The 26,562-nt window shown below is 44.4% G+C and overlaps 1 protein-coding gene across 1 annotated transcript in view; it reads right to left on the bottom strand.

Annotated features, from left to right (window-relative positions):
* Positions 1-26,562, bottom strand: part of rnf43 (ring finger protein 43) — a 76,339-nt gene that overhangs the window by 8,041 nt on the left and 41,736 nt on the right. Inside the window, exons 2-3 of the mRNA XM_084073674.1 lie at positions 20,790-20,900; positions 79-153 (exon numbers count right to left, since the gene is read on the bottom strand). Of these exons, the coding sequence (XP_083929800.1) occupies positions 79-153; positions 20,790-20,900 (186 nt within the window). The remainder of the gene's footprint in view (positions 1-78; positions 154-20,789; positions 20,901-26,562) is intronic.

Raw genomic sequence — 26,562 nt, forward strand, 5'->3', positions numbered from 1 at the left:
AGGATAGGATTAGAATAGAATAATTATTATATTCAGTAATTCCTGTATTTTCTTTTGTAGTTGTGCTTTAATAGTCACCTCAATAGCAGCATTGTCATCATCAGTGACATCAAAGATGACAGCCTGAGCTCCTCTCTCTATAAACAGGCGAGCCTGAAAGAAACATATTAGAGGAAGAATGTCAAAATTCTCACACTTCAACTACGCAGAAGTCTGTCATTCAAATCCATGGAGCTGACGGAAGTGAGGAGTAAACATCCTTCAGAAGTCAGTTAGTTAGGGGAAAGTTCATGGACACCTGGGGGGGATGTTAAGGAACACGTCATGCCTTTCAACTCACTTTGTGGTGCCATCACTAGGTGGCAGTCATGCCACAATTTCATGACCTCACTACAGGGCCAAAGTACAGCTCTGCTTGCACAGTCCAACCTGACTCTAGAAAACAGGCTTTGACTAGAGAGCATATTAGTGGATATCCACAGACCCTAGTGCAAACCTGCTGTGTTCTGTGTTGGGCAGTGCATCTAAAAGCAAGAGAGGATGGTGTAAAGAAGAGAGAAGGATTGCACGATGGACAGGAAGGAAAGAAACAATGTGGGGCAACTTCACTGGGCTAAAAAACATACATGTAAATCAACATTGATGTGGGTTCAAACCAACCACTTTTCCACATACCCTGTTATTTCATATATTCTGCCGTGCCACAGTACTATATCAAATGAAAATGAAATATGCCAAAAAGCAACAATAACAAACAAAGACATCAAGGATATCAGGCAGCAGAGATGGTTATCTCCTTTTTAGCCACCTAAACACAAAAAGGTTGTACTGTACAGTTGGTGGAGAACATGAACCTGAACTAATGACTATTGACTTACTCCTTCATTACAGGACCAATTTCAGTCTGAAGACAACAACCTATCAGGCCCGTCTTGTCAGAGTGTCAGTGCTTGCATTGGCTCCTACAGTGCTGTAGGGGCAAGCTCTACAAAAGCAAAGAGATGTTTTGTGAGCATCACCGAAAGGCAGAGAGAAAACAAATAGCACCTCTTTCATCCACATATCATCACATGCGCCCACTGGGTTGACATCACTGCCAATGCTCTTTAGTAGCGAAGAGAAGCCGCAAGTTTAAACAACTGATCACCCGGGTCAAACCCAACACGCCAAAGAGTGACTCCCAGCATACTGTAGCCCATAGCAGAGAGGAGACAAAGCATAAATGTACTGTACAGACTCACACACACTCAAATGTAATATATGCATGCATGAACATCCATAGACAGACACACGTACACAGTAAAATCCTGAGGGCTAGTTTAATTCTGAGAAAGTACAAAGGTAACCAAATGGACCCAAACCCATTTATACCTCTGATAGTATACAAATGGAACCAAATGGACCGGTACAGGTCCATTTGTACGCCCTAAGAGTTAAACTAACACACATGATTTTACAGTGTACTGTACATCAATGCTTTTACAAAAGAATTTGCAGGAAAGACATCACATAGTTAGTTGACCCATTAATCACAAGTTAATGAGAAACCTCCTTGGTGGAATGGCATCATTGAACTCGGATAACTTAGCACTTCAAACAGGAGAAAGTCAATGCATGACTTGGAAGAGAACACTTTTTCTTTGTATACAACAACCATACGACTTCAACCATTCTCTTATTTCCTCCAACTGCATTATGGAAATACTGAGGGGTGAGAAGAGTTATTTATTATGCATGCTGTGCATGAGTATGTGCACAAATCTATATGTTTGCCTGAATGCATGGCCTAGGTGTGAGCACATAGTATCTAGCAACATCCTACAGAGGATCCACTGGTAGTATTTCAAAGGGTAACATTTTGATAGTGAGACAGAGTTGAGAGTTAAAAAAATAAATTAAAAAAATAGCATATCCTCTTTGATCTTGCATCCAGCTCTGGTGCAACAGCCTTACTCTCTGTCAGAACAGTAATTGTAGCACACACATGGGACTAAATGGGGTGCGGTCGCATAAGAGAGAAAAGCTGGATCAGTGACATGTGGTAATATGCTTTTACCTGGGGTTCAAAAGTTCCCAAGCCAGCATGAAGCCAATATGTCCTCTAATCGTGGTAATAAATGCAGGGAAGACTACGCTTGTGGTACAATGAAACGCACGCACGCACGCACGCACGCACGCACACACACACGCACACACACACGCGCGCGCACACACACTTGCGCTTATACACACATGCATATGCATGCACATACACATAGTGTACACATGCATGTGTTTTGAAACTGTAAAAGACTTTTAAATAGCCGTGACCACAGAATTCGAGACTGAGGGGACCACAGTAGCCATTTCTAGAATATATCATAATGTATTTCTGAAATAACTGTCCGGGTCCTATTATGTCATCTTAGTATTAGAAGCAGTGCTGTAGCACCGCAACGTGGTCGCCCACTTTGGCCCGAACCCAAAAGCCTCCATGAGGCCACTCTCCCGGAAGCAGAGACAGAAAGAGCCCATAGCATGATTAACGGGAGATATATTTAACTTTTAATGGTCCCATGAAAGAGTCACGTCTGACTCTAACAAGACAATTAAAAGGAGTGCCAGAGCGAATGTTTCGACATTCCAGCTTTGTTATGGTTGTAACTGTAATAGACATCACTGCGGTTTAGCAATCATCCATCCTCATGAGATACAGCGTGACACACTAGATCAGATAGCTGCTGGCCTTTTTTTTTGGTGGTGGCGGTGGTGGTGGTGGGGGGGTAAAACAATACACCTCCACTGATGACATCAGAAGCGGTTGCGGCGCAGTAAAAGGCATCATCAACAAAGCTTGCCAAACTGTTAGCGCACAATCTTTTTTATTTTTTTATTATTTAAATACACAGTACTTTAACTACTGTCTTTGATGGCTTTTTGGCTGACCCAGCGCACCGTGGCTGTCTCACATGGATGACCTTTTCTGAGTTCCGTGTCACCGCCTGGAATCACTTCAGTAGATTCTCCCCTACGTGACGCTGATAGCCGCTAGCAACAGGATGAGCAGGTTCACATCCCCTCTGGCCCTCTGCGAATCCCAGTGGTTGTAAATATTAGACAGAAACATACCTATTAGACCACAGTGTGACTACTCACAATCTCTCTGTCACACATGTGCTCACACACGCATTCACCATCAGGTGTACACATGGCCTTGTCCAGTCTACGTTCCCCTAGCACTACAGTATCTCCATGTTTTATTCTCATCTCATCCGGATGTGCCTGCTCTAGCAGTGTTGGGTGGCCGGCACAGGACGAGTCCAGTGTGTACCGTTTGTTTCTGTCCTTGGCCAACTGTGGTCTCTGAGCTGGGGGTTGGCATCACTCTGTGTTCTTGACGGAGCAGAAAAAGAAAAGGTCCTCTACTCTCATGTCTTTATTTCACACAGCGGCACAGCCATGGTTTTCCATCGCCTGACAAGATCACTTTGCCCGTTAACATGTCACAGTTTGTCATTGGTTTTATGTGGTGCACAGGGCAGAGCAATGCTGTGGTGACTTCTCTTCATCTGCAGCCATGTTCCAGTGTTACAAAAAGAAAAGAGGAGAGGGCGAAAATAAGGCACGCAAAGTACGCACACATACACACTCCTGCAATCTATGATTACAGGACTATATCTTCAGAGCACGGGCCGACACAGGATCTACACAACGTTTTATGGGTTTGACCGATTTTCAGAGAACAATACCGTCGGCGCAGAGCACCGAACCCGTTTTTCACTGTGCATGGAACTGGAAAGGTCAATAGAAATGCGAAGGCATATAGAGTGAAAGTGTTTTGTGTCTATGTGTGTGTGTGCGTGTGAGAGAGAGAGAGAGAGAGAGAGAGAGAGAGAGAGAGAGAGAGAGAGAGAGAGAGAGAGAGAGAGAGAGAGACACACACACACAGACAGACAGACAGACAGACAGACAGACAGACAGACAGACAGACAGACAGACAGAAAGAAAGAGAGAGAGAGAGAGACAGAGAGAGAGAGCGAGAGAGAGACAGAGAGAGAGAGAGAGAGAGAGAGAGAGAGAGAGAGAGAGAGAGAGAGAGAGAGAGAGAGAGCAGGCGGTGGTGCTGAGAGCATTAAAATGTCTAATGACAGAGTGCAGAGCTCTCGGCCTACAAGTCTGAGGGCGATTCGCTGCTCTGTCATTTCTCTCGTTGGGCCGGCACACTGGAACCATTACTGAAGCACTGGGAAACACCACATGGCTAAATGAGAAGCAGGCCGGCCCTGCAGGAGTGGCATTGGAAACAGGTGCAGGTGGCGGTTGGGGACACCCTGGTTAACTGGGCAAATGTTCTCAGTTCTCATATACTGTGCATCCCTACTGTGTGGTCCTCCTTGAAGAACATGTGAGAATGATTTGTCATGAGAGCAACGGCCGGGCAAGCGACCCCCGCTGGTGACTTAAGAGGTCTGATTTTCTGCCATCACTTGCTTAATACTGAATACAGCCAATCAGCAACAGGTTTCATAATCAGTTAATGAAAATGTGTTATACTGTACATGTGCGTGTGTGCGTCCGTGCGTCCGTGTGTGCGTGCGCATTTGATTGCCGGGTGCTTGACACTGGCTCAGCAGCAGTTTGAGTTGGTTGGAGCAAGGCAGGGTGTGGCCTCCAATGGGTATCCATTACTCACAGGGGTGCTTTGATGTGGGGCCGCGGGGGGAGCGGGGGGGCCAGGAGGGGCCCGGCTGGCATGTCAGGGCAGGTAAGTAGACTCTGCGCTCTCAGGAAAGTACTGAGCCTGGAGGGGTGGGTCTGAATCATATACTCCTCCTCCCATTCATCCTGGCACACACACACACGCCCGCATGCTCGCTCGCGTGCACAGACACACACATATTCCTGAACCTGGACGTGGCCATATCCCCTGCTAAAGAGACACTCACTGGAAAAAGTTATGAATGTGATCTGCCTGTCTGGAGGTAGGAGAGGTCATTTACAGAACTCGGTGCTCCAACCTTTGGAAAAACCCTGGGCACAAATTAAATGTCCTACTTTCTCTCTCTTTAGGTTACTTTTTCCCCTCTGGCTCTCTGTCTTTTCCAAACAAACACACACAATTTAGGCACTTAGCTCTTATCCAGCCTGACTTGAGTGCTAGGTGGTACTGTACCTACAACACACATGTTGGATTTGCAAAACTTTTGGGGACATTGCATTGACACTTACAGGTAAGGGCCTTACCATCACACACACACACACACACACACACACACACACACACACACACACACACACACACACACACACACACACACACACACACACACACACACACACACACACACACACACACACACACACACACACTTCTTTCCCTCCATCTATCCTCCCTACCCTGGCAGTGGCTGCCCGGTCTGACACAGATTTGAAATGCAAAGCACAAGGTGACAGAGAAAAGGCCAGCGTCATCTGATACACTATCACTTGCTACACACATCCTAGATACATCAAAGGGCCTGGCAGAGAGGGCCGGTTGCGTGGGGGTGGGGTGGGGGTGCAGATCAACCTGATGTGGTTGCTGGTGACAGCAGTGATGATGGAGCCAAGAGGCCAGTCCCAATTCCACGCACGCCACCATGTGACCTTCCACACTAATGTATGATACATTAAGGCTGGAGGCAACAGCATCAAAGTAATGACAGTGTGTTCTGGATCAGGCCATGCAGTGAAAAACAAGTGTACACAGTGACACACAGTGCAGCCATCAGTGTTAATTTAACAAGTTAAAGGAGTAGTTCACCAAAAACATTACTTATTTTCAATCACTTACACACTCCATGAAGCCTTGAATTCATGAAGACTCTTTGAGTCACCTACCGGAGACTCCGCCAGTCATCAAATTATTGGCTTAGGAATGCGACAAAAACTAAAAACTGTGTAATTGATAGAAAATAGATAATTTCTTAGGTGAACTACTCTTTTAAGCCATAATACTTTGTCGCATGATGAATAGCAATGTGTCGTGAGATTGCAGATCTGCTATTTTCAATTATTAATTTAAACTATTTTAAACTATTTTGGTGGAATTTATTCTTATATAATTTCCCCCTACAATGACATGCCCAAAATCGGAACACAAGTTGAGAGTAGTTAACTCAGAGAGTGTAACCACTTTAACAGAATTAGGTTAGAATATGTAATGTACACAATTCTTAGCATTCTGGCATTCTTAGGCCCAAGTCGCATGCACATCATGCACGTGCAGTCAGTTACAACAGCTATCAACAGTTCTGCTCAAGCATCACAACTGTAATATAATAATATAATAAAAATGCTCAAATTAGAGAAATACTGTATAAAGTCTGATTTATACTTTGTTGTGACATGATGCGTTGTGCGCTTGCATATCTGCTATATTTGGTGTGAGAAACCATTGTACGATAGAGTAGGCCTACAAATTCAGCATTACTGTCATCACCGGTGCAAATAGCTATAATGACATAGCATACATTTGGGAGGAAACACTTAATAATAATATATATTTTTAAATGAACTAGGAATGAATCCCAATTTAGCTAGGAGTTCAAATACAGCTATGTAGCAAGACAGTGACAGACGTGTTGGATCCCTGGTTAATATTGACTCTGTTCTGATCTAGAATACAAACACACACTGACTGACTGGGCCTTTTAATCCAAACACCAGCTTCCCAGCTGTTTTTTCTCACTCTCCTCCAAACATTTGAAGGGCCTTAAAGCCTTGGCTGTGAAAGTCGCCACATGAGAAACTATCCAATCCCACAGAGGGGCCACTATCTATTTATTGTTTGTATTGCACCCAATCAAGAGATTCAGGGGGAAGAATGGCCTTCCTTTGAGTGGACAAGATATCTCTTTTAGACTTGGAAATTCTCTTTAGCCAGAGTATCAGTATGTTGATACATTCCTATAAAGCTGATGAGACCATAACCGGCGGAAAGATATTTCACAGAGAGCGAGAGTGAGAGAGAGAGAGAGAGAGAGAGAGAGAGAGAGAGAGAGAGAGATAGAGAGAGAGAGAGAGAGACACACACAGAGACAGAGATAGAGACAGAGAGAGAGACGTAGATCCACATAGCTTCACATTGTGGCTAGAGGCTGGCAGAAGCCATACTTTTTTCTCCCACCAATGGGGCGGCAACTGTGAGACTAAGGGGAAGCCAATTAGAGGGCCTTTCCCGGCCTTTTAAGAGGCAGATAATGTTCTTGTTTTCATAAAGCATCCTGTTATTTAATCAGGCTTGTAAGTGAGAGCCTGCCACCCCTCCTACAGCATGTAACAGTTACCCCTCCTCCCTCCCTCCCTCCTTCCTCATCTCTCCCTTTCCCTACCTCCCTCTCTCCCTCCCACCATTCCTGTCCTGAGCCCTCCGTCTCATTCAACAGCTCTTGTAAGCCTCCAGGAATTCATTCTTGGAACAGGCCGTGCAGTGAGCCATGTCTTTCTGCAGAGCAAACACACACGCACACACACACGGACCCACACAAACATACATGTACAACAGCACTGTGACTCTCTGAAAATGAAGCTGAGGTGTTGAGATGATGCAAAACAGGGTTTCCCAAACCTTTTCAGCTCCAGACCCAAAAGATACATTTGTTGTCTCACTGGGACCCAAACTTAAAATAATACATTTTGAAATTAACCTTAAGTCCTATTTAAAGAAATTGTGAAAATAACTGATCTACAAGCTCACAACGGTATTTTCACAGTTTGGTTGAAATTGTATTATTCTTTTCAGAAATTCTTTTTAAAAATGTTTGAATGTTTTATTTGTGGGAAAATGTGGGAAAAATATTTTGAAAAAATAATAACAATATCTATCTAGGAAACGTAAAAAGGGACATTTACTCCCGGCCCATAAAAACAGGTCCTCCTGACCCATTGTTTGGAAAACACTGATGTAAAAAAAGTGAGCTTTGCAGGAATGGACTCACCAACATCATCTTGTATCCTGTACAGAACAGGCCATAAGTAGATCTATGACCTCTGACCTGACAAGTATAATCAAACAGCTATATTCAATCAACGCATACATTTTAAGTTCCATTCCCCAGTAGGTTCACTATCATCTGATGACACCAATGCACAACATTCTCTGTAACCACTCAATGTTGTCTGTTCATTAAGATAAGATGGGCCACTTCCTTGTGGTTACAGACATTTTGAATATAGTGGAAAAGCTTTGATATTAGGTGCAGTATTTGTTAGTGTTACACGGTTAACATTTTTAAAAAGGTTGAACAGTTGGGAAAAAAGTCAACTAGGCCTGGATAGACTTGATATACAAACAGCTTGTAACCAGACTGTAATAACTCATACTGACAGCAGAGATGTTACAGTTATAAAGTCTCATAACATTTTATGCTTCCTTTAATTGAGGATCTGTTGCAACTTGGTGCTGGGCTGGCAGCACAATAGACAGAATGCACAGTCCGACTTCAACTGCCACCTACAGGCCAAAGGTGGAAGTACTGAATGCTAAACACCTGCTGTTGATGGTTAATCCCTCTGAAAATAATTGAAGTAGCTCATTGTAATGTGAAGTGAATTTAGTGGGGTGAGTGAATATAAAATATCCATGAGTGGATAGACATTCTTTATTAATATGTAGCTGTTTATATAATCTAATCATGTCTCCTTTAGTTGTTGTAAGGGTATTTGCTACAGAACATTTGCACATACAAAGTATGTCCTCTGCATTTACCCTTCCTAACCATTAGGAGCAGTGGATGCCATTAAAACAGCACCCAGGGAGTAGTTACTTACTCAGGGACACTTATACAGTAGTTAGTAGACTACAGTACACTGGGCGGGCAGGGGGGGGGGCCTTCCGATTCCCAGGTGGCCTCTCTCGACTCAGCTACAGCCGCCCTGATAATTGTCATTGTAAAGTAATATAATAATAATGAGTGAATAGTGATATATGAACTTAAATTTGAATTTGTATACTATACGGTACTGTATTACAGCCTCTTCATCAAGTCCATGTTAAAAGTCTGAGAGGAAGCACACCTGGCATTAGCCAGTTAAACACTATACTTAGTTGACTGTAAAATAGCAGATCTATTAGCAATGCGTCACATTGTGAGCTTGAAGATCTTCTATTTCTGGTGAATGTTCGAGTGGTTAATGATTCTAGGGTTCAAGTGGTTTAGCTAGTTGAGGTGAGAGTCATCACTCCTTCATAGACTCTCCACTAGGTCTTAGTAGGCCTGCTCGCTGCTTAGTTCGGAATAGACTCTCTCCACCACCAAGAATGGCTAGGCCTGCTCGATGCCTATTTCTGATCTCTGGAAGATGCTGAATCTTTGTTTGCCTAGGGAAGTAGTTATAGGTAACAAAAAGCTCTCTACCTTCCACAACACTTTCAGACAAAGCAAAGACACAGATAGAGAAATGTTCAGAGAGAGAGAGAGACCAGAGACAGTGAAATAAATATAGAAAAGGCAATGAGAACTCAAGAGATATAGACAGAGAGAAAGTAATCAAGGAAGGAGAACAGGGAAATGTCTTTTTTTTTACGGGAATGTTTCACTTAATCTCATAAAAGCAGCGTGAAAACCTCCATCTGTTTGCCGAGCAGTTCAAAAGAAACTCCACATGCCTCCGCTTGCTGCTATATAAAAACAACATTCTAATGTAGATCTTAAAGAGGGCCAGCGGCTCAGCGTGCACACAATGAGAATCAAAGACGTGCCAGACAAACCTGATGGAGGATGTGAGGAAGGAGGAGGAGGAGGGGGGGGGGGGGGGGGGGGGGTTGAAGAGGGACTATATCCTAGTTGGATTGGGAAAGACAGGACATGGCCAGAAGAATTGGGGACAATATGTGAATAAGATAGAGAGACAAGACGAAATCCTGATTTATACATCATGGTGTCTGAAAATACCCAGTTGTGAGCTTGTAGATCAGCCATTTTTGGCACTCAACATTGCCATATGACAGAGTATAGATAAAGCATAATGGAGAGTATAGCATATAGACCTAGATAGATGATAGTGGACTTTATTACGGTCCTCTGAATTTCCCCCTTTATCTTTCACCTTTTTCTCTTCTCTTTTCTCACAATACTTATTGTTTGCCTTTATATTTAAAACAGGACTATGTTCGCTGAAGACAAGAATAATGTTTTTATGAGGATGAACTTAAAGTTCCCGACATTTAGGGTCAGAAAAGGTCATGGAAATGCTCCCCATCCATCATGCAGATCGCGTCGGATCCGATTTTTCGGTATGGACAAATAAACAATGAAATCCTTATTCGTATATTTTCTGGTCTAATAGGGATCAACAGGGAACATACGTAATTATGCATGCACAAATAGCTATAAGATTAAATGACCCATAACATTCTTGGATGGTTAAAGGACCATGACTTTATAGCCACACTGCCCTACCACTAACATCCTCAGTATTCATTTAACCCTGAGATGGTAAAAACCAACACAAATGGACAATTATGGGTCCCCTTACAGGTCCACTTGTGTCCACTTTTACCCTCTCAGAGTTAAATGAACACTGAGGACTTTATGGTGCACACAGGCCCTGTGCTTCCGTACCCCTCCAGGCACCCACTCCCCCAGCAAGGGCAAGACCAGGCCCGATCCCATCTGCACAGCTATGTTCGCAAGCCACCCCCCACCCCCACAAAAAAAAGAAAACTCCAGGCTTCAAACTGTCGAGGAGATCAAAGGACTAATACTGTGGTAATAATAACTTACTGTCCTATGAAAGCCTCATTCATCAGAGAGAGCGAGGTAGTCATATAACACAGTTTTAACTACAGGGCCATTAGAACACTCATCAGACAATCCTGTGTGAGAAAACATCTTCAGTTCTAGAGGCACAGTAAAGAAAGAGGGGCAACACTTTCCAAATGAAAAGTGACGGCAGCAAAGCACAGGGAATGAAAGGTGGAAATCAAGATTCTCTCGTTTTAACAAGTTCGACGAGTGTCACCGTGACATGTGTTCACTGGGGAAATCTCCTATTTTTTTCTAAACCCTTCCTAGCCGTGGCTGTCCCACCCTGCGTATATCCCTCTAACACACACACACACACACACACACACACACACACACACACCCCACCCAACTGTACCACAGCCTATATACCACACAACCCGCGAGTCAGCGAGAGGTATCTCCCAGACTCCCAACCTTTTCGGGGATGGAGGTATGTTAATAACAGCAATTTGACATGGAATGGTATCATCTGGGCTCTGTCCCATCATTTACAAGAGCAGCATGGCATTCTATATTTAGGGGCAGCGTTTTCCTCAGCTCGCTCCATGCCGAGCACTGACGACAGCCTGACAAAGCCCTGACGAATCCCTGAAACCGCTCGCTCCCTTTGAAATGACAAGTGAGAGATGTGCCGTGCTAATATGAACGTCTTGAGGCGCAAACACTTTGCATTCCCAAATACCAGAAGGAGTCACTCGCGCTCTGCAAAACGGATAAACATCCATCCTAGTATGCACAAGCGAATAGGCACATATATAATACACAATACATATACAGTACATGTATATAAGCACACTAACACACCAGATTTTATTTTCCCTCACACGTGCGCACACACACACACACACACACACACACACACACACACACACACACACACACACACACACACACACACACACACACACACACACACACACACACACACACACACACACACAGCTGATATTCCAACTGCTTCTATTTTTAGGCTGTGCCTCCTTCTCCATGGCCCCATAGACATCTCACTGTTTGCATATAAAAGTTTTGTGGTCATGCTGTCAACAAAACCCAAATCGGCCTGCAGACCACCGGTAGCTCTGTGCTCCATTCTGACACCATAATTACAACAACAACAATAATTTCTCGAAAGAGACAGGACATATCCAAAAAGATCTTGCGCTCTGCTCATCTCTCATGTGGTAAAGCAGAGCACAGGCCATGTCTCAGTTCAAAGAGGGAGAGAAAGTGAGTGGGGGAGTGGAGATAGATTGTGGAAAAAAATGTAAAAAGGGAAGACGGGAAAGCCGAAGAAGAACAATGTGCCTCTCAATTGATAGTTAGAAAAGAGAGCAGGCGTTGGAAAAATACCAGAGAAAAACATCACTGTATATGTTGTGGTTTTTAACCAATTTCAACCTGACGTCCCTATTTTTGTAATGGAGTGGAAAGACAGCCTCCTGTAATCACTCAGACCTGGTTGGCCGTACCGATGACAGCGTTGCACTGCGTTCAATGACAACAATGCTTCAGGTCAAGGTGACATCTGTTTGGCTATGACCTGTGGGCTTTCTAATGCTCTGGATTTGGACGCAGACCACATCGTTAGCGTCTGGACCTAGCAGACCTGCAACTTACAACAAGCTCCTGAGAGTGTGCAAGCTGGCTGTGGACTGTGATCCATCAACATTATAAACAACATCAAAAAGACACTGAATGCCCTTCACCAGCCTGCATTTACAGTAGCACTGCTTTGATCTCAACCATGCCCTAAAATTCCTCCTCCAGAATACAAATAACTAATAATAACCAAATTCAATTTTAATTCATATTTATATCACCACATCTTCCCCTGTCACAACTGTTTACCTGAATAGGCACGTTAAATTTGGAGCCCACACTGGAAATGTTTGTTTTCCAACCTTTTTTGTGTGCTTTTTTTCCACCGGGGCTGACAAAAACACCATCCCAAAAACCACATGACTGTGAAATGCATAGCACACCACTTGTTTTTGAAGTGGCGATGAAGGGAGGAATGCACTTTCCCATTGAGGACGGGAACCTGAAGTATTCCTCTTATTGTTGTGCCTCTACAAAGGCAGGCTCTCTGTGAACGTGTGTTAAAGGCTTGCTCCTCTGCTAGCTAATCCTCCAGTTACACACAGAGAGCGCTAAAGCACACCACAGTACAGTATATCCCCCCATCCCACCTTCCCTGTCTATTAAGCTCTTCCCATAACCAGCTGGTGACCTCAGCACAGGGGCCCAGGATACACCCTATGCGACTACCTGGCGGGCAGGCCTAGGAAGTAGTATGAAATCACACACAAAAAGAACAACAGAATGCTCCATTATTCCTCGTTCTAGCTAAGAGGGAAGGAGAAGGAGAGGGGAAAAAAGAACATCACATATCTGTAATTAAATAAAGCAATGAGAGGCTGCAGGGACTTTGCTTTCTATTCATGCTGGGCACATGTTTATTCACCATTCAATACAGCCGTAGGGCTGAAGGCTGGGCCACACATAACTGGGCCACTTGAATGGAGGCTTACTGCTTGTTTGGACACAGTGATTAAAGTAGATTTAGTGCAATTGTCTGGCTGAGCCCGTCTCTCTTGGAGCAGGGCTAGCACAACCAGATAATTGTACTTTATTTTAATATAGCGTGCTTGCCTCTATATACTTCATTGACCGAGATCCCCCAGGGGTCTATACTTGGTCGGCTCATTTTTCCCCTTAGGGAAAATAGCCGTTCCACAAGCTCACAACGCGTCACATTGCGACGCGTTGTGAGCTTGTGGAACGGCTATTTTCACCGAATGTCTGGCCCAGAATAGTGATGCTATGGTTATAGTGGTTCCTGGGAATGGAACAGACTACACACTGGTGTGCATAACACTGAGGATTTTACTGTTCATAAACTAAGAAGCAGCTAGTGGCTGGGTCCTACCACAATATCCTTCACCCCTCAAGGGTGACCCTGTTCTGGGTGACAACAGCACACATCAGACGCTACATGGACTTGTAGATCAGCTATTTTCGGGAGCAACATGATGCGCATTTGTGCAACGACGTATAACTCAGGCTTAAGGCCTTCTTCCACATTATTGGAGTATTTTGTTCTTTTTTGTCGCTGGAGGGTAGACTGCAGCTGATCTTGGCACTGTGTGAGCAAAGTGACTGTTCTGCTCGTGTGTATGTGTGTATGTATGTGTGTGTGTGTGTGTGTGTGTGTGTGTGTGTGTGTGTGTGTGTGTGTGTGTGTGTGTGTGTGTGTGTGTGTGTGTGTGTGTGTGTGTGTGTGTGTGTGTGTGTGTGTGTGTGTATGCATGAACACGTGCGTGCGTGCGTGTGTGTCTGTGTGCAATGATGGTGTATGGGGGAGAGTCCCCAACAAAGGTTCCCATTGTTTTGCTTTATCAAAAGCCCTGTGAGCGTGGCGCTCACTTCCCTGATAATATCAGCCTGTAAACATTATGGAAGGGCTGGAATAGACGCAGCAGGGCACTGGATCAGTGCAACAGTCAAGAACACCACCTACATTAACAACCAGATGATCCCACTCAACTGTCAACGTTTCCAATAAATGATACGGGCCTTTTTTGTCAAGGCTATATGGACCGCCTAAACCATAATATGGGTCAAAGTACCAGTGAGTGAGTAATGAGTGCACTGAATGTCAAAAAAGTGTAAACAACATAATGATAATAATAATAATACATACAATTTATATAGCGAGTTTCTAAGTACTAATTATAATAGTATCTTTAGTGACATCATTAGGACAAACACTGAGTTGCACTCAGATCTCCAAGTGCTTCCTACTAACTTAATCACCTAAACCGTATATACTTCGTCTGTCCCCTGCTTTTTTCTTTTTCTTTTTTTTTTTTTTTACCTCTATAGCAAATCTATTACAAGCTCGCGTTGGAACGCGGAGTGAGCTTGTAGATCTGCCATTTTAGCTGAAGGTTCGCCTATTTCTGCCGAATGTTCACCGATTATACTGTGCCCAGAATAGGGATGCTAGGGTTCATGTGGTTAAGTTAAGCCTAATTTATAATTTGTCATATGACGGTGTTGCTCACTGAAAAATGTAATGGTACGACATCGTACCTATTAAGCTTTAATGAGGCTCATGCTTCGCTATATAGTGAGCTAAAGCGCCCGCTAATTTTAGAAAAAGAGGAAATAGGAGGGGAATAGACTGTGTCATCAGGGTCGGACACAGATAAGGAGGGTGGTGGTTGGTTAGCCTATTAATCTTGCTGCTGCTACAGAGAGAATGGATGGCATGCATGGCCTAAGGTAGAAAACATCTACTGCAAAACAAGCTCTCTGAGCAGCTCCAGCTAAAAGCTTATGGGAAATAATGTACAGTATACAGTGCTTTATTTATCATTCAGTCAAGTCACAGCCATCAGCGCTCAGTAGAATAATAAACATACTGTACACCAGGGTTCAATTTGTAAAACACAAAACAAACAAACATGGAGTACATTTTCTTAACCATTTATGACCTATATGCTTTGTCGTACGACAAGACATGGTGAAAATGGCCCATCTACAAGCTCACAATGTGATGCATTGAGAGCTTGTAGATCTGCTATTTTTGCTATTAAAAAAACATTTGAAAAGTTTTGAAAATGTGCCCAAAATAGGGATGCCAGGGGTAATTTCAAAAATGAAATGTATGTCTTATGTCTGACCAGGAGATATCAAAATCAGAGCCATGGATTCCCCCCCCCCCAGCAAATCGAACCCGGCTGCTTACTAATAAGATACCATATTATTTTTTTAATCAAAGTAAGAATCAGCCCCTTCGCATACTATTCAAATCAATGGGAACTGACCTTACAAGATAGGCAGAGAATATGGTTCTCAGGATAACAGGAAGAGAGAGAAGATAGAAAACTGAAAAACAGATAGATTTTTAAATGCCCCCACGTGGATTGCCAGCTGTTCAATTGCAGAAGTTAAAGTGTGTTTTTCTTTTCTTTTCAGCGTGCTTCAAACCAAATAATACAAAAAATATACATTTTACATGGTTCAACAGATACAAAATATATATATTTAAAAAACATTGGCAGTGAAATTGATTTTATAATGAATCCTGGACTCACATTTTCTCAGATACATTCTAAATATATTTTGGACACTCAAAAAAATATATATATATTACACACACACACACACACACACACACACACACACACACACACACACACACACACACACACACACACACACACACACACACACACACACACACACACACACACACACACACACACACACACACACACACACACACACACACACAGGACTTGGCCAAAGGCAGGGCTAACATGTGCAGGGCAACTGATAGGGAGGCCAGGTGCTGCCCTGTGCACTCGTCAGGCAGGGGGGGGGGGCATCCACCACTGTGACCCCAATTACTACCACGACAAGGAAGGGCACAAAGCAGTTTAAACTTATATTAGAAGTTTTTGTGAGTGAAGATCGCGTTTGAGGTTTTGAGTGTGTTTGATGCGTTTGAATACAACTATCTGGCGCAGGAAGGCAACTAATGGATTTCCTTAGAGGGGGAAATCAATAGACCAGAAGCCTGCCCTTGCTGACGCATTTCATACAGGCCGAAATGTCAATTGTGTACCTGCTGCTTTTTGCATTTACTCTCCAAGCTAAAACGGTCGCCTTTTCCAGATGTTGGTCTATATCCCTCTGTCTTGATTTGTCTCTGCTGAACTGGAGACGTTCAACTCTACAACTGATGGAAAACGATGCAAAGGCAGGGCACGCGCTTCCAACCACTGCTCAATCTGAAAAAATAGGCTACAGACACACGCATCTCGAGAAAAAGAGACAAAAACACTGTCAGCGGGGCCCTGATTGATTCCTCCCTCCATGGATTTCCCCTGCTTTCTAGCACTTCCTGTCACTGCACAGTAAAATCTTCAGTGTTAATTTAACTCTTGGAGTGTACAAATGGACACAAATGGACCCGAAAAGGGTCACTGTTAAATTAACATTGAGGATTTCACTGTGTGGGACTACTGTTACTCTTCCTGTAACTACAGTAAATCTCCTGTCACGCAATCAGACTACTCCGTTGGCAGGATTTATCCATTTTTCTTACAGCAGTGACGAAGCTGACCAATGTTTGGACAATGTTCTACAACAGTCAATGAAGTCGGGTGAAATGTCTCTTCATTAACAACCTCTCTAGTTTCAAATTATATTCTTTCAATTCGATGGGTCATTGGTTCTCCTTCCCCTTTTTCGTGATGACAAAACCACAAGTGCTTTAAAGTGTTATTGGAGATTGCTTACACTTTTCCAAAGGCATGACAGAACCTTTGTGAAAAAAGCCCAGTCATGTAACACGACCTTCTCATTAAAATTATCCCATATTTAAGACGCACGCACACCAGTGTACTGTAGCTAGTGGTGCACTCAGGGCGCGCTCATATACTTATGACCACGCGTGAGCAGCACTGAGCACGCGCGCGCACACACACACACACACACACACACACACACACACACACACACACACACACACACACACACACACACACACACACACACACACACACACACACACACACACACACACACACACACACACACACACACACACACACACACACACACACACACACACACACACACACACACACACACACACACACAGCTTTTTGAAAACCCTAGTTAAAGAAAACAGGATTACAGCACAATTGGGCCAGAAACCCCTTTTCATCTAAGAGGAGCAGAATCAATAAGCAGGGCTTTCTGCAGGAGTCAACAAGTTCAGACACAGGCCAAAGGCCCCAATCATAGTAAGAGCTGTTTTCACACAACAATGTTCTCCTTTTGCTGGTATTGCTACTTCATAAAACAAAGCTTTGTGCCAGAGCAGTGTAGTCTTAGAGAATATCTTTTGAAAATAGAACAGCATCCTGGCAGTTTACATAATTGATATAGTTTAGACTATAGCACCACCTAGAGCTGTAATTCTGAGACAAAGTAGAGCACAACGTGTCGCACCACGACAGCTTGTAGATCTGCTATTTTCAACACGTGACAACTAAACAGGGCCATAAGGTAGAAGAGAATAGACTGAACACCCCTAATCTAAAATAAGACAACATCACTGACATTTTTTGGAGTACTACACCCCCCCCCCCATGATTGGGGGGGGGGGTCCCTCCCATTTAGTTATGCCAATTTTCCCACAGTCGTGTGTGTCACCTTTGCTAACCGCTACAATTGTGTCATGTGGAGAGAGTGTAGACGAACATGTGTATATCCTACGATACACATGTTCGTCTTTTCACCAGACAGTGAGGAGTTTCATCAGGGGGACGAAATGCATGCGGAGGAACACGCTATCCGACCTAGTTCTTCTCCCTGGACCTAGTTCCTCTCCCTGCTGAGCAAGCACCCTAACCAACCTGTAGGAGTCGCTAGTGCAACACAAAGATTTCCCTCCAGACCAGGCTTCCCACCCTTGAACATGGCCAGTTGTGTTCGTTGGAACGCTATACTGTAGTATTGATTTATTCCAAGGTACTGATGTCATCAGTGTATGCCCATATACTGGCATGCCCATATATGGACATATCGGTGTCTGCAGTTATGGACAACCGCATATCCGAACTACTTGACGGCGGGCTCCGCACTCCTTGAAGACCTTGCCGATACGGTCGGTCCCATATATGCACATGACCATATATGGCCATAGTGGTCGGATCTGTGGCTCTGGACAACCGGATCTCCATATATGCCTATGTATCGTATCAGGTTTGTTTATGGTTATGTCTGAGTCATAGTGAAATGCCTATATATGGGCGTATCAGGTATGTTTATGGTTATGTCTGAGTCAGAGTGACGTGGCCGTGGTCCGCCTGCCGGCTGGCCCGCCCACCCTCCCATTAGCCAATTTTAATATAGGATTTTGCATAATAGACAGTAGCATATTAAAGGTTATTTTCTGCTTTTTGAGAAGACAATCCACAAGTCCAGACAGTGTGAATAAAAGATACCATCAGGAGATGAAAGTGGAGCAACCCTGACATGCAGTGTATATCTACACAATAAAATCCTCAGTGTTAAATTAACACATGATTTTACTGTGTATACCGACAGGAGGAAGGATGAAGCATTTATTGTAGCTTAATAAATGATTACCCATTTACTCCTCGGTTTGAATTCGGAGCAGTCCAAGAAATATTTACTACAGCAAAGATAAACCGAGTTCAATGAAACATTCGAAGTAACCTGGCGCACACCTTCAAAGAGGACCTCTTACAGCCAAGCGGTAAACTAAAGCTTGCTAGAGGACGCTTGAATACAAAGTCACCGCAAATCAGGAAAGGAATCTGGCACGTCCCTCGCACTTGCGATGTCGCCAGGGATAGGAACCTCGGGAAAACCAAAATAAAAACAAAGGACAACAATGAAACCTTATCCCCCATGGTTTTGAGCTTCACTTTGTTTGCTTTACGGTCTATTCTGAGTCGTATGCGGTGCAACTCGAGCCCTCTGTGGCTGTCAGAATTATCTATAGATCAGTGGGTCTGGCTACGGTCCGATTAAACTGTAAACAAGCTCCATCCAGAGGCAATGGCTGACCCAGCACTCAAAACATCTAAGTCATCCACTTAAAAAAAAAAAAAAACCCTGCTGCTGCTCTTCAGCAGCTGCATGGCCGAATCCCCCGCAAATCCACCATAACCAAAAGCTTTGAATCTTGCTAAGGAAACAAGGATGCAGGTGGCTGCTGGGGTGGACTGGACTTTATTGCAACACATACTTTCCAGACAACCAAAACAACAAGGCAGATCACTCCCCCCTGATCTCAAAGGCTATCTGTCTGGGAGGGAGAAAGCACTCGGAAGCAGCCTTCTTTTCTTGTTCAAGGGTTTGCATTTTGCATGTGGTAGATCTGTGTTTGTGTTTACGGGGACAACGTGTGTTACAGTGTTGACGTTAAAGGCTTTAATCAAAATAGTTTGGAGTCAGACTGAGTGAACTCCCCTTCAACCATGGTTGTCAGTTTAGGAACAACAGGGGGAGGAAGAAAGGACTCAGAAGTATGGGAATGCCTCTACATCGTCACCATGACAGGCAGCTCCTAAATGAAATGCGGCTTTAAATTAGGGGTAAAAGAAAACAAAGACCAAAAAAAGGGCCCACAGTACAGGCCTGCTGCTCATTTGTCACCACTTGAGAAACTAAGAAAAAAATGGAGGGAAAGAAGTGACAGTTGATTTTTATTTTATTTTTTAAGTTGTGCTACTTGCATGTGTGCCATGCCAGCCGGCGTATGGTAGAACACTTAAAAACACACACAAGGGGGAGATCTAGGTCGAGGTTGTTCCTGGAACACATACATTTTAGACCCAGCGTGGGTGGAACCTATGGCGCTCTGGCTGCTTTCACATTAGAGGGAAGCAGAAATGGAGAGTAGCAACTGTCTAGTCCTGGCTGGCCCGGCCGGCTGGCTGACTGGCTGGCTGGCTGGCCAGCCGGCTGGCTGACTGGTTGGCTGGGATAGAACCAGTGACAGCTGGGGCTTGAAAACCTCACATCCAGAGCCAGGGATCACTGCCACAGCTACATAGCAGCATTGAGCCCCCCATCCATTCGCCCCCACCTTCCCAACAGTCCTTCTCTCAGAAAGATCATAGCCATGGCCAGTATCCTTACCAACACATTGAACCACTGCCAAGTATTCCCCTCTAAGCCATCTTCCCTCTCAAGTCTGGATCCAAGAGTGGATAAAGCACCAGAGAGAAGGCTTATAGGACAGTTTATCTGCTGGATGGGCCATTTAAAGGGGAAGGGGTCAAAGACAGGCTAATTTCTCATGGAGATCAAATGGAGCTTCAGTTGGGGAAGAGGAAAAAAACACAACATGCATGTAACATATCAGTGTGTGTGTGTGTGTGTGTGTGTGTGTGTGTGTGTGTGTGTGTGTGTGTGTGTGTGTGTGTGTGTGTGTGTGTGTGTGTGTGTGTGTGTGTGTAATCCTACCTTTTCTTGCAATGGCATACAGCGGTGTACCCTGCGCTCCAGCTTCACAATGATGATATTATCCTCCTGCCGTTCATCCTCACTTGTGTTGCACAGACCCAGAGGGTGATACTATAGGAGAGACAGAGACAGACAGTCAGAGACACTACAGTATGACTCCATCACATATTGTACTAACATTATACACACAACATATTGATGAGAGGGGCTACTTCTGCATCGACACAATCAATTACACAGATATATTATGGTGGATGATCACCCTCATCTAAAGCCTTGAGGACTGGGGTGTGTCGGGTTGGGGGGTAGACTTTGGTTGGAGCATTTTGATCCCCTCTGAAATGGAGGAAATGACTGCTGAAAGACTGTATTTAGGAGTTCAAGGGATAGGGGCCATGTTTGCGAGTCACAGACGGGGTTGCAGTCACTCCTATAGAGCAGACAACTCCTAGACTGCCACGACACATCACTATCATACTCACGACACAAACCAGGGCAGTGGAGCACACATGTCGATAGCGGATGGAAAGTTCGCACATTACAGTAGATGTCATTATAAATCATCTCCTAATCTCTCTTCTCACCCACACCCCATTGGGGATTATACTGCCCTGCCCTGTTCTGTTCCGTTCTATTCTGTCCTGGCCTGGGTTCGGCATGGCCTTGCCCTGCCTCGGTGGGTCCTCTTAATGTGGGTGCGGGATATGGTCATGGGACTCCCCCTCATCTCACCCAACGTAAATCCCTAAATTAAAAAGACCCAAGGGTGACATCAACAGCTGGCACCCCAGTCAAGGGAGATTGACGTCATACTGTATGTTGCAAAGGGCTGGTGCGTGTCTGTCAGAGAGAGAGAGAGAGAGAGAGAGAGAGAGAGAGAGAGAGAGAGAGAGAGAGAGAGAGAGAGAGAGAGAGAGAGAGAGAGAGAGAGAGAGAGAGAGAGAGAGAGAGAGAGAGAGAGAGAGAGAGAGAGAGAGAGAGAGAGAGAGAGAGAGAGACAGAGAGACAGACAGAGAGACAGACAGAGAGACAGAGAGGGAAAAACATCCCCAGCAAACCGCCTCACATATGGGTGGGGTTGCAAAAACACGGAGGAAGGCAGTGCATGCTATACTATACGTGACACAAAATGATTAATATGATAGCATGAATGGCATGCTGGTAACACCATAACAACAACTTCCATGATTAAAGAACTACTAGGGTGACCAGCTAACCGTAATGTCTATTATGCATATAGACGAGATGTATATATAATTATATATTTATTTTTAGAGACAGGGTATTGTTGGAGGGTGAACGGAACACGCACAGACACACGTACACATCTTCCTCTTGCCTATCGAAAAAGAGACCATCTTTTAGATAGGTTATTATAATTACTACTCATCACAGACCATTTGATTCTGTCCTCAGTAGTACTTTGAAACGTCTAGAGACAGGCAGTCCCCCTGTCAGGGAGGCAGACGGCAAGGAAAGAGAGCATGAACCCCTGGCCTGGCCTTGCCTACATGCTACACTGCCAGCTCCTTTACCAGTCCACATTTACTAGGCCCAAATTAGAGACTGACAGAAGAACTTGGCCTTAAACAAAGAAAAAGAAAGAAAGAAAAAAAAAAAGACTCCTTCACTGATGTTATGACCTCGGGTGTATGCCATATCGTCGCACGGCGGTGTCACTAGCCGAAAATAACAGGTTTTCAATCTAACGATGCGCTGCTGTTAGCTTGAAAAGCTAACAATGAAGTATGAATCAGGGTTTAGAAAGATCAGTACTATACTATAGAATCAACTTTTAGCTGATCATTTTTGGAGATTGTGACTAATAAAACAAGCAGCACACAGAGGTGAGTCTAACTCACTAACAAGGAGCCGTTGGTTTGTGAGAATAACTGCTGGTTTCAGATCCCTCCGAGTCTGATTCTCACAGAGTACTGCACCGAGGGTAACCATGTTGTTTTGTCGTGGTGTCTATGTTTTACATTGCTGACAAGACAAGACTAAGTATTATCTTCTATTTTCGATATGCAAACAGCACTTACAATCAAATGGCTGTGAACACTGTCCATATGCCACTATTGGTGCCATCTACCAGTTAGGAGCAGGCTGCTGGTTAGACTATAAATGGCAACTAGGACAGACTGAAACGTCTTCATTTGGTTTTTGTAAGGCCTTGAGAAAAAAAGAGGGGCCTGGGAAACCAAATCACTGAGTCTCTATTTCGCAGGGACAAGAAACCACAGGGCGCACAAACAGTTCCCTCCAGACCGTTAACAATGGTCACTCCTCCATTCCTCCTCCTCCTCCTCATCTGTCTAGATCTGCTGCACAACCAGGGGACATGTCCTTCACTGTCTTTGTAGCCACGATTAAAGGCATTCCTCGCCGCTCAGTCAAAGTCGGTCCCAAAACATATTCCAAGGCAAGAATCTCAAAAACAAATACATGAACAGATGGGGGGGAATACTAGCTGCGGTGAAGAGCCAAATATGTTATTTTTTTGTTTTCCCACCATTCGCTTAGGCCTATAGATTTTCTTTTTTCATCTGCCAATAATCAGCAAGAGAGTATTCTCGTTCATCTGCTGCCAGGAAGAAGCCGGGCGCGGGCAGTAATGTCACTGCGTGTTAGAGAGGGGAAAATAAAAAAAATAGCTAGCACCTCTCATCAGGCTCTACCCTTCAATTACCAGCCACTCGACTCTGTGCTTTTAAGAGGACGTATGGACTCAGTTGATGAAACACTGCACATAAAATATCACAATCTAGCTGATGGGTTTAGTGGGAGATGAAAGAAATATATCTACAGTGTACATCGTATAAATTAACGCTATGGGTGAGGAGGGCAAACCTTTCCAGCACAGTTCTGCTCTGAGGCCTGAAACACCTGCCAAGGACTGTGTATCAAGGAAGAATCCAATAAACCCTGCCCCCAGAGCATGCAAGCTTGGCACACAACACATGTTCACACGCATACACATAATACACATAATACAGACATGCGTATGCTGCTTGTGACTGAATCTTCTTTTGAAGCTACCTGTTCTGCGGCTCATTTGTTTCTGTGTGGTAACCTGTTTGGTTCAAACAGAACAGCAACAGCCCATTACATACAAGCAGGGCTCAATGTTTGCAGGGAAAGTAACTCAACACGGCACTGGATGCTGGAGAGTGTGCCCTAACCTCAGGGTTAGTTCACGGGGGGCTGATGGCCGAGGCGCAGATTCCCTTCTAAAATGTCAAATCCCTTCCTCATCATCTAGTGCTAGCTTACACACACACACACACACACACACACACACACACACACACACACACACACACACACACACACACACACACACACACACACACACACACACACACACACACACACACACACACACACACACACACACACACACACACACACACACACACGCACGCACGTCCGTCATTGCCACAGATGACATATACTGTAGATAAACACTGTCACACCACACTACTCATTCAAACAAACTTGCGTCACAGGACCCACAGTCAGGACCATCTCTGTGAAAGGCCCAGATGCTCCCAGAACGAGACTGAGGTTAGTTTGCTCACTTGCCAGGGGAGAGGAGAAGGGGTTTCTCTACAAAAGCATCTGGAAAACTGGGCTCTGTGGCCCTCGCCTCTCTATCCCTGGCAAGATGCAAACGAACAGGAGGCAGCTTTGGGTCCTGTCAAAACAAGAGGCGTGTCAGCTTTCCTGCCGCTTTATTGACAATGTCAGTCCCGTATCCAGTAACGGTTACCGCAGAGAATGACTGGGGCGAAATGTGATCCCATAATGAGGCCCAAATAATTACCGCCAGCCCCAAATTTGCCAGGGTGCTTTCTTTAAGTGGGAGTGCCCCCCCCCCCCCCCCCAACTTCAGGCCAGTCAGACTGTCTCTCTCTCTGTTCTATAAAAAGAATTAGAAGGAGAAGTTAGAAGCTCAAGCAGGAACAGAAAGATGGGGTGGGGGGGGGGGGGGGGGGGGGGGGTGGGGGGGGGGGTCCTGAAGAGAGATTGAACGTCGTCTTGGTTTGACGCTACAGCTCATCCAGAGAATCTGCTCATCTCATACAGACTGTGAGGTGGAGTGAGGAAATGTTTTTTTTTCCTCCTGATACTTGTCTCCTGTTTCCAATGTGAAACCTGAACCTGTACATCTGCATCGGATGCCCGTACTGTAGTTACAGTACGTGAATGTGACTACTGTATGATGATAGTGGCATCTCGGGGTGTGGCTGGGATTTCAACAAAGACGGGTGCAATTGCAGAGGTAGTCCAGCACAATCCAACGTGAGCCTTTGTTCTTATGATTGAATGGACAGTACCATACTCACGCATGACAGATATAACAGTTCTCCAACTCATCTTTAAGCATATGGGAATAAATGGTGTTTTGAAAACAATCATTATTCCTAAACTCTGGTATCATCCTTTGAAAACTTGACCTGGCCACCGTCTACCAGTTTCCCATGTGGGTCCGTGACATGAATATCACCATGAAACAGCTTGGAGACCTTGACCAGTGTCCATCCCACACTAGTCAGTCACACACTAGTCAGTCACACACACACACACACACACACACACACACACACACACACACACACACACACACACACACACACACACACACACACACACACACACACACACACACACACACACACACACACACACACACACACACACAGCCACTCCACCAGCCCGAGGCTTGTGCTCGGCTATACATTTCAAAGCTTGCTGTTAAACATAAACACAGTGCTTCCCTGTCATAACAAGTTGCTGGCGTGATAACCCAGGAGTTTGTTAGTGTTGCAGTGATCCCCTCCAGAGACACAGGGGCCACATCCACACGTCCTCCAGGCTTCCTCCAGCCCGCTCTCACACTCTCTCAGGTTCCACAACATCAGTCATGAAGACAACCCTCACTTTTCAATATGTCAATCAATTGTGGACGGGAACTTCAGATCCATTATCTGCATAGAGAGTAGGGCTGGCAATATGTGTGTATTAACCCATGAAGACCTGAGGCCGATTCTACAAATGCCTTCTAAATCAGTAGCAAAAAAATTGCAGATGTACAGATGTAGATGTGTGAGCTTGTATATCTTTTTTGTTTTATGTTAGATAGATTTTTGGACTTTTTATGCCTTTATTAGTGATAGGACAGTAGGCTGACAGGACATGGGGAGAGAGAGATGGGGAGTGACACGCATCAAAGACCGTCAGGATCGGACGTGCTGTCAAGCTACCGGACCGCTACACCAGCGGTCCGGGCCTATATCTGCTATTTTCTAATAATATGATAATGATATGAAACTAGATATCATCTGGGACATTGGATATTGTAATATCGTGATATGGCAAGTGTTGTGTTTTCCCGGTTTTAAATCACTAAAGCCTTAGCTTGTAGATCACCAATTTGTGCCGTCTGATTTTTTTTAAAGGAACATATCTATAGATTATTGGCACGATTTAATATTATCGTCGCAATATCCATATTTTACAAAAAAAGTATTGTGATATTTGATTTTGTCCACAACGCCCAGCCCTAAGAGAGAGAGAGAGCTTTCTTATATAAATAGCGGTAAAATACGGGTTAGATGCCTGGTAGTGGTGCCCCTGGCTTGGCTGGCAGTGTTTGTGAGTGTGAAGCAGGTGAGGGATCATAATCCTTGATGATCATGATCCTTGGAATTGACGGTCAAATTAGGTACAAAACTGGTGAAAAATGTCACACATAAAAAAGGAAAACGCT

The sequence above is a fragment of the Gymnoscopelus microlampas genome (assembly GCF_963454915.1).
Source record: "Gymnoscopelus microlampas genome assembly, chromosome: 12".
Lineage (NCBI taxonomy): Eukaryota > Metazoa > Chordata > Actinopteri > Myctophiformes > Myctophidae > Gymnoscopelus > Gymnoscopelus microlampas.